General features: G+C 35.9%; 1 protein-coding gene across 1 annotated transcript; it reads left to right on the top strand.

Moving 5' to 3' along the window:
- The first annotated feature begins 9,918 nt into the window (after positions 1–9,918).
- LOC133330275 (uncharacterized transmembrane protein DDB_G0289901-like) lies at positions 9,919–10,539 on the top strand. The gene has a single exon (XM_061538732.1). It carries the CDS (start codon positions 9,919–9,921, stop codon positions 10,537–10,539), a length of 621 nt encoding a protein of 206 aa, XP_061394716.1.

Genomic DNA, 10,539 nt, shown 5'->3' with positions numbered 1-10,539 from the left:
AATTTTACATGTAGGTGTGCAAAGTTTCGTGACAATCGCTTCAGATTTAGATATAGCTCCCATATATATTTTCATCCGATTTAAGGTAATTGGTGCACCAAAGGCCCTATATATCTTTTTTTATTTGCACGAAATTTGCCATATCGTACTGAATTGCGTCTATAATAATGTGTTCAAAGTTTCGTGAAAATCGGTTCAGATTTAGATATAGCTCCCATATATATTTTCATCCGATTCTAGGTAATTGGTGCACCAAAATCTCTGAAAATCATTCGATTTGCACGAAATTTGGCATAGCGTACTGAATTGCGTCTATAATAATGTGTGCAAAGTTTCGTGATAATTGGTTCAGATTTAGATATAGCTCCCATACATATTTTCATCCGATTTTAGGTAATTGGTGCACTGAATTAAGTCTAGAATGATGTTGCTAAGCTTCGTGAAAAGATCCATAGCTAAGCCGATTTACACAACGTACTGATGTTATAAAAATTATTCTCTGGCAAGTTTCCCTGAAATCGGTTCAGATATATTATAGTCGGCCCAGTACGACATTACTACTTTCCTTACTGGTTTCACTTGTTTCATTTAATATTTTGTTCATTTAATCGTTAAAAGTTTTCTGAAATAATTGATGTTATAAGTCATTTATTTATTTTTTTTTTTAAATTTTTATTTCCTACTGTTGATGGCAATTAAAATATTTGGAATAACTTGTTAAGAGCAGTAGTTAATAATCATTTTTCAAATATAAAACCAGTAAGGAAAGTAGTAAAGTCGGACGGGGCCGACTATATGATACCCTTCACCACTATGGGTATATTAAACAGGACTATTAACATGAAATTGGATGAAATAAAATATGTGATATTTATCTAAATGTGAATCTACCTAGATCTATCTATTAACATGCCATTCGTATGTTACAATGGGACAAAAGTATGTAAATCGACTTCAAACAAATATAAATAGGTCATCTGTTGGGGAATGTCTGTACTTCTATAAAACGCAACTACGTAATTCTAGGCTCAATTTTGTACGTTGTGCAGAATTTGATGTCAATCTGACTAACATGAGGAGTTTGATGCCCAATTTACTTGAAATCGGGCGAAAATATATATGGAAGTTCTATCCAAATATTAAGCGATTTCACACAAACTTGTCACAGGTTAGGTTATACTAATTTCAGAACGTTTGGTTCCTATCACCCTATTGGTTCCTTGTCGCGTCAATTACTTAAAATCAATCTATAATAAAAGGGAGCTATATCTAAATCATTATCGTTATGCCAAACTTCGTGCAAATCGAAGGATATATATGCGGACTTTGGTACACCCTTTACATGAAATCGGACGAAACTATACATGGGAGCTATATCTAAATCTGGACCGATTTTCTCGAAACTTGGCAGACATCATTCTAGGCTCAATTCAGTACGTTATGTCAAATTTTGTGCAAATCGAAAGATATATAGGGACTTTGGGGCACCATTTACATGAAATCGGACGAAACTATATATGGGAGCTATATCTACATCTGGACCGATTTTCATGAAACTTGGCAGACATCATTCTAGGCCCAATTCAGTACGTTATGCCAAATTTCGTGCAAATCGAAAGATATATAGGGACTCTGGGGCACCATTTACATGAAATCGGACGAAACTATATATGGGAGCTATATCTAAATCTGGACCGATTTTCTTGAAACATGGCAGACATCATTCTAGGATCAATTCAGTACGTTATGCCAAATTTCGTGCCAATCGAATGATATATAGGGACTTTGGGGCACCATTTACATGAAATCGGACGAAACTATATATGTGAGCTATATCTAAATCTGGACCGATTTTCTCGAAACTTGGCAGACATCATTCTAGGCTCAAATTAAGTACGTTATACCTAATTTAGTGCAAATCGAAGGATATATAGAGACTTTGGTGCACCATTTACATGAAATCGGACGAAACTATATATGGGAGCTATATCTAAATCTGGACCGATTTTCATGAAACTTGGCAGACATCATTCTAGACCTAAATGATTAGGCTGTACCAAATTTCGTGCAAATCGAAAGATATATAGGGACCGTTTACATTAAATCGGTTAAATATATATATGGGAGCTATATCTAAATCTGAACCGATTTTTTCCAATTTCAATAGGGTTCGTCCTTGGGCCGAATAAGTGACTTGTGCCAAATTTCATCCAAATCGGATCATAAATGCGACCTGTACTTTGTTTACAATTTAACATCTACAGACGGACGGACGGACGGACGGACAGACGGACGGACGGACGGACATGCATAAATCGACTCAGAAAGTGATTCTATGCATATTCTCAAAAGGAACCATGGGTCTATCTCGATTCCTTTTGCCTGTTACAAACATATGCACAAAGACATAATACCCTGTACCACAGAGTGGTGAAGGGTATAAAAATGGTTGTTTGAAATAATTCATAACATTTTTCTACTAACAACTTAAAATTTTAAATTACTAAAACTTTTAATGAGAAAAAATGTGCATAGTATTTTCCTTCACAGAACAATTTTAATAGGTGTCCAGGTTTCTACATAGCCCTCATTCGGCATATCCATGGTTCATGCCCAATTTTCCAATAGGAGTGTCTGTAATTTGATTCTTTTTTCATTTTCTCCCGACAGAACTTTACTTTGTTACAACTTCCTCAAGCTGCGTTATGCGTTCACATTTATTTGGTCGATGTTTATTTCGTTTATACTTTTAATTATATTAGATTGGAGAAAAAGAAATTCATTATTTTTTGGGCAGATTACTGTACAGATAGATTTCTCGTAAAGTATCGATCACACAATTTCAGATTTATGCTCCATGGAAGAGTGACATTTCGCAGTAAAAAATATTTTGCGGTTTTTTGTTTGGTGCATTCAGCTGTGAGTTACAGGATGTTAAAAATGGAAGTGAACAAAGAGAAAATTCGGTACATTTTACAGTTTTTCTTTGACAAAGGCGAAATGCAAGCCAAGCGACTAAAATTGTGACTGGTGTTTATGGTTCTGATACTGTAACAGCCAATTATGTGCAATTTTGGTTTCGTAGATTCCGTTAAGGAATTTTCGTCGAAAATGTCGATGAAATCGTAGAAATGGTCGAAGTTGACCGGCATGCTAGCAGTCGTAACATCGGCCAGGATCTAAAAATCGACCATAACTTTACACAAAAAAAACCAGTAAGGAAAGTAGTAAAGTCGGACGGGGCCGACTATATGATACCCTTCACCACTATGGATATATTAAACAGGACTATAACATAAAATTGGATGAAAAAAAATGTGATATTTATCTAATATTTACCTAGATCTATCCATAAAGTATGTCAATGGACTTCAAACAAATATAAATAGGTCATCCGTTGGGCTATGTCTGCACTTCTAGAAAACGCAACTACGTAATTCTATGCTCAATTTTGTAAGTTGTGCAAAATTTGATGTCAATCTGACTAACATGAGGAGTTTGATGCCCAATTTACTTGAAATCGGGCGAAAATATATATGGAAGCTCTATCCAAATATTGAGCGATTTCAAACAATCTTGTCACAGGTTAGGTTATACTAATTTCAGAACGTTTTGTTCCTATTGGTTCCTTAGAACGTCAATTACTTAAAATCAATCTATAATAAAAGGGAGCTATATCTAAATATGGACCGATTTTCACGAAACTTGGCAGACATCATTCTAGGCTCAATTAAGTACGTTATGCCAAATTTCGTGCAAATCGAAGGATATATAGGGACTTTGGTGCACCATTTACATGAAATCGGACGAAACTATATATGGGAGCTATATCTAAATCTTAACCTATTTTCACGAAACTTGGCAGACATCATTCTAGACTCAATTCAGTACGTTATGCCAAAATTCGTGCAAATCGAAAGATATTTAGCGACTTTGGTGCACAATTTATATGAAATCGGACGAAACAATATATGGGAGCTATATCTAAATCTGAACCGATTTTACCCAAACTTGGCAGACATCACTCTAGACTTAATTCAGTACGTTATGCCAAATTTCGTGCAAATCAAAAGATATATAGGGACTTTGGGCACCATTTACATGAAATCGGACGAAACTATATACGGGAGCTATATCTAAATCTGGACCGATTTTCACGAAACTTGACAGACATCATTCTAGGCCTAAATGATTAGGCTGTACAAAATTTCGTGCAAATCGAAAGATATATACGGACTTTGGGGCACCATTTACATGAAATCGGACGAAACTATATATGGGAGCTATATCTAAATCTGGACCGATTTTCTCCAAACTTGGCATACATCACTCTAGGCTTAATTCAGCACGTTATACCAAATTTCGTGTAAATCAAAAGATATATAGGGACTTTGGGGCACCATTTACATGAAATCGGACGAAACTATATATGGGAGCTATATCTAAATCTGGACCGATTTTCACGAAACTTTGCAGACATCATTCTAGACCTAAATGATTAGGCTGTGCCAAATTTCGTGCAAATCGAAAGATCTATAGGGACCGTTTACATTAAATCGGTTAAATATATATATGGGAGCTATATCTAAATCTGAACCGATTTTTCCCAATTTCAATAGGGTTCGTCCTTGGGCCGAATAAGTGACCTATGCCAAATTTCATCCAATTCGGATCATAAATGCGACCTGTACTTTGTTTACAATTTAACATGGACAGACAGACGGACAGACGGACAGACGGACAGACGGACGGACGGACGGACGGACATGCATAAATCGACTTAGAAAGTGATTCTATGCATATTCTCAAAAGGAACCATGTATCTATCTCGTTTCCTTTTGCCTGTTACAAACATATGCACAAAGACATAATACCCTGTACCACAGTGTGGTGAAGGGTATAAACAGTAAGGAAAGAAGTAAAGTCGGACGGGGCCGACTATATGATACTTTACCACTTTGGGTATATTTAACAGATGAATCCTAACAGACGTTGAAGGATCATAAACACGAAAATGGATCCATAAACATTGGTCAGATATAGAGTTGCTATATATATATATATATATAGTTCATTGTACAAAATTGTGTGACAATCGGACAAACTTTGGATCTTTAGTGCACAACACTTAACACACATCATTCTAGATCTAATTTATTACGCTATGCCGTACAAATCGACTTTGGTGCACCATATACATTAAATGGGAGGAAAATATATTTATTTATTTTTTAAGTTAATTAATGTTTTCCTTGTACAGCAAGACAAAAGTCTTATAAGTGACAGTATAGGATTATATATATAATCACATGTCCACAACTTTTTAATAATATGTATCTTAGATATTATAAAGGTGGTAAAGGAATGGGTACCTAATGGAAAATAATATATATGATTAAAAAAACATGAGTTGAAATAAATTTAAAAAAATGAACTAGAGATTTTATTTTGAGAAGTGAGTCGAAATTTACTCCATACAGGGATTTAGAATACTGTGAGACATTTTGTCTGTTACTTAGGCCATACACGTATCGTGTTATGCTATTAAATGCGACATTCAATTTGTGACGACAGAGGGAATCACAATTGGCAAACAGCTCACAACCATACAATAAGCTTGGAACTAGGAAGGTTTTGGCCAGCAGACAGCCAATATTTGGAGGTGTGTATGAATGTGTTAGACACAGAGCCCTTAATTTCGAGTAGGTTTGTCCTACGATAGCAGTGATATGGTTGTTCCAGCTTAATGATTTGTTGAAAATTACTCCAAGATCTTTGGCGCTGGATACCAGCTGGATTTTTCATTGTTGACAAGGATGTCAGTACGCTGCAATGATATTTTTCTGTTTTTGTGAATGATCAAGCATTTTGATTTAAGCGGATTCAATAATAGGCCATTAGCTTTAGCCCACTCGCATAATCTAGAGAGATCCTGATTAAGAATTTCTACACACTGACTTACATTGTTTAGGGAGCTACTCAAAAATTCTTGCACAAGTTGATCAGGAAGAGGAGCGGACATATAATGGATCCTTGGGGGACTCCTTTTTTTACAGCCATAGGTTTAGAGATCAAGGTTCCAGTGTAAACTGACTCAGATCGATTTGAAAGATAGGAAGAAATTAGTCTTGTAGAAGTTGTGGGCAAATTAAAAAAACGACGAAGTTTAAAACACAAGTTTTGATGGTCGACGGTATCAAATGCTTTTGAGTGATAAAGCAAAACAAGAAAACATATCTTATTTTCGTCGATCTCCCACCTTATAGACTCTGAAACTTCTATAAGAGCAGTGGTGCAGCTGTGCCCTGCACGAAAACCAGATTGAAAATTACTGAGCAGTGAGTTTCTATGAAGATACTCGGACATTTATTCCTGCACGATTTTTTCAAATATTTTTGAAAGGAAGCACAGATTTGCAATTGGGCGAAATTCCTAATTTGATTTTGGTATAGGTATGATTTTTACATGCTTCCAACGACTAGGAACTGTGCTGGAAGTGAGTATGGAATTAAAGATATATATATATATATATATATATTTTATAAAATTTACATGAAGGAAATAAAAAATGTTTCGCTTCTAGACTCAAAAACGATTAAACCGATTTTACTGAGATTTTCCCCGCATGTCGTACCATCCCAGGGAAATAACAAAGACTATACACACTTTAAAAATTCCGCGTGGATATAGAGTTATAGCATCGAAAGTAATCGTACATCTGAAATAATATTATATTTCTATGCTTATATATTAAGGAGGGCTACAGATTCCAACTTCAACATTTGTCAGTGTAACTTGATGACAAATACGCATCATCCATAAAAAAATTGGCGTGACACAATGGGGGGAAATTTATAGCATCAAATGTAATCATACCTCTGAACTAATATATAGTTTCTATGCATATCTTAAATAAATTGGTTCATAATCGTGTGTATTATACTCAGATAATTACAGATCCAATCTTAAATGATCAGGATTTAAAAAATTAATTCATATCAAGAATTTTCTACTAATAATTTTTGGTAATATTATGCCTTTATCAGTAATAACAATAACCACCAGTTAAATAATTCCGTTAAAGTCTGCTGTTTTTCATCTCTTCATTATCATCATATAATGGATAAAAATTTGTGTAAAATGAAAAAAATATTGACATTATATTTTTTCATTTTGTCAGTTTAAAAAAAAAAAACATTTCAATTTTAGATTCTGTTTTGTTTTTTTTTTACATCTATTGGAGAAAACGCGTATTAATTCTATAAGAGTATGTATCAACAGTATAAGTGAGATATACAAATGCAAAAAGGCGGATTTTGGATAAAAAGTTATAAGATTCAAAAATCTCTGGTGGATTATCACCACAGCTGACTTGAAATGATTATGAGTAACTTAATTGTCACTCCATCTTAAAAATCTTGATCTTAAAAATACCATGGAATTACAGTTAAGTCCAATTATAAATCTAGGTTCGGTAAACATATAAAGTAGTGATGATGTATTATTTTTGAAACTCTTTTTTGGCAACAAAACAAAGGTTAAAAATTTCAAGCTAGCAAGGATTATGCAGCAAGGATCTTTGTGATATTAATTGGAGCGAGAAAGGGATCCAAACCATATTATGGGCAAAATGCTGAAAATACAGAAATAAAAGATGGTGGCAATGGGAATGAAGGGAACTGCAGTAGGTTTTGCAGAAGGGTAAATACCATCAGATGGTAGGTTCTTTAAAAGAACATTGCATTTACGTGGACTACCCTATGTTAATACTTAAGTAGGGGCAGCGAAGCGCCACGGGTTCAGCTAGTATATATATATATATATATAAATGATACACCATTTACATTAAATCGGAGGAAACTATATATATGTGAGCTATATCTAAATCTGGACCGATTTCAGGAAACAACACACATCATTCTAGAATAAATTCAGTACGCTGTACCAAATTTATTTCAAATCGAAATATATATAAGGACTTTGGGTCACCATTTACATTAAATCGGACGACAATATATATGTGAGCTATATCTAAATCTGGACCGATTTTCAGGAAACTTAACACACATCATTCTAGAACAAATTCAGTACGCTGTACCAAATTTCGTTCAAATCGAAATATATATAAGGATTTTGGGTCACCATTTACATTAAATCGGACGAAAGTATATATGTGAGATATATCTAAGGAGCTGGACCTATATTCAGGAAACTCCACACACATCATTCTATACCTAAATCATTACGCTATGCCAAATTTCGTGCAAATCGAAAGATAAATAGGGACTTTGGTACACCATTTACATTAAATCGGACGAAAGTATATATGGGAGCTATATCTAAATCTGGACCGATTTTTAGGAAACTTGACACACATCAGTCTAGACCTAATTCATTTCGCTATGCCAAATTTCGTACAAATCGAAAGATATATAGGGTCTTTGATACACCATTTACATTAAATCGGACGAAGATATATATTGGAGCTATATCTAAATCTGGACCGATTTTTCTCAATTTCAATAGGGCTCGTCCTTGGGCCAAATAAGTGACCTATGCCAAATTTCATCCAATTCGGATCATAAATGCGACCTGTACTTTGTTTACAATTTAACAGACGTACGGACAAGCATAAATCGACATAGAACGTAATTCTATGCATATTCGCAGAAGGAACCATATGTCTATCTCGTTTCCTTTTGCCTGTTACAAACATATGCACAAAGACATAATACCCTTACCACAGGGTATAGGGATGCGTAGTCGAGCGCAAGAGTCGACTTTTAGACTTTTGGATTTTTGCCTTTTACTAAAAAGTTGAATTTTCGATCTTTGGGTTTTTTTTTGAACCTGTTCGATCTTTAGTTTTTTTCGAACCTGTTCAAAATCTATTTTCGACTTTTACCAACTTAAGCAAAATCGTCTAAAAATTTAATTTTTATAAGAATTGTTGTCAACAGATGAAAAAGAGTTCTGCAATGTGTAATTTTTGGACAATTTGGGCTTTGTGATAATAAACCAAGAATTTATAAAGAAAATCGAAAGTCGATCTTGAAAAGTCGACTTTGGATTTCTGGATTTTTTTTCCCCCAACCTAATATTATGCAAATGAGATCTAATTTGAAATTCATAGCAATGCTCTAATTAGTGTCTATCTAAATCAGAATGCGGACAATAGTCACTTATTTTTTCCTCTCTTTAAAAACTTTAAAACTTGACCTCCGAAATTATACACCTCCACCACATAAGTAGCACCAAACCTTGCTGTCAAACAATTGTTTTCAATTAATCAGTCTCACATTATAACCTTTACCCTCTCGCACAATAGGCATCCGTAACACAATTCCGAATTCAATCGAAAGTGATTTGCAGAATTCATCTCAAAAAGTAATAATTTAGGCCTGAATTTGCAAAAATGTTTTTTTTTTTTTTTTTTTGTTTTGCATACTCAGCAAACGCCACACATACTTTTTAGTTAGAAATCTTAGACGCCACCGCTGCCGTCGTCGCCTGTTACACAAATACTTTACAATTAGAATAGACAGTCGGGCAGACAATGAGGCGATTACAACGTACCACAGCACAGAGACATTCGTGTAACTGCCACTTGGCAGGCGGGTACGGTCGGTCGGTCGGTTGGTATGAACGTAGTTTTATTGCCACTTAAAAATGGTGTCGTTTGCCATTACCGTTTGGCTGGTGTGCTGCTGCTCAGATTATCATAGTTTGTAGAGCACAAATTATTGTCAAATTTCTTAGGCTAAGCTCAGCCAGCACCGCTTTGCTATTTCTGTTCTGTGGTATAAATAGTTGTTGTTAATCTTTAGCAGTTATTAGTTGAAGCAATTCAATCTTTGCGTACACAAGTTAACCAAGCTTTCGGTGGAATATTCGTTCCTTAAGAACTTCCAAGCAAAAATGAAACACTGCGTTCTACTTATGTTGATCGGTTTGAGCGGCCAGGCTCTTGCAGGCTATCTAGGCGGTTCGGGTGGTAGTGGATGGAATACTGGTGGAGCTTGGCCAGCCGCCAGCTCATCAGGATGGTCCACTGGAGGATCAGGAGGTTGGCCAAGTGTTGGTGGTGGTTCAGCAGCATGGCCAAGCGCCGGCTCCGCTGGTTGGAGTAGTGGCGGAAGTGGTTGGTCAAATGGTGGTGGCAGTACAACTAAAATTATTAAAATAATTCCTGTGAATTCGGGAAATAGTGGTTGGTCAGCAGCAGGAGGCAGTGGTGGTGCCTGGCCCTCTGGTGGAAGTAGTGGCGCTTGGCCCTCAGCCGGAAGTAGTGGCGCTTGGCCATCCAGTGGCAGCTCTGGCGTTTGGCCATATGGTGGCAATTCGGGTTGGTCTGCTGCCAGTAGCTCGAATGCTTGGCCTGTCAGCACTGCATCTGTTTGGAAATCCAGCGGTGGTAATGGTGGATGGTCTCAAGGTGGTAATGGCGGCGGATGGAAATCTGGTGGTGGAAGCAGTGTTTGGGTACCTGCTGGCAACAACGGCTGGTCTTCAGGTGGTAGCTCCGGCTGGAAGTGGTAA

This window comes from Musca vetustissima, unplaced genomic scaffold (genome assembly GCF_032173495.1).
Source record: "Musca vetustissima isolate MV318-11 ecotype Yass unplaced genomic scaffold, APGP_CSIRO_Mvet_v1 utg130174, whole genome shotgun sequence".
NCBI lineage: Eukaryota > Metazoa > Arthropoda > Insecta > Diptera > Muscidae > Musca > Musca vetustissima.
This window is presented reverse-complemented; position numbering and strand designations above follow the sequence as displayed.

Coding starts and splice junctions, on each gene's coding strand:
- LOC133330275 (XM_061538732.1), top strand. CDS start 9,919: ATGAAACACTGCGTTCTACTTATGTTGATCGGTTTGAGCGGCCAGGCT.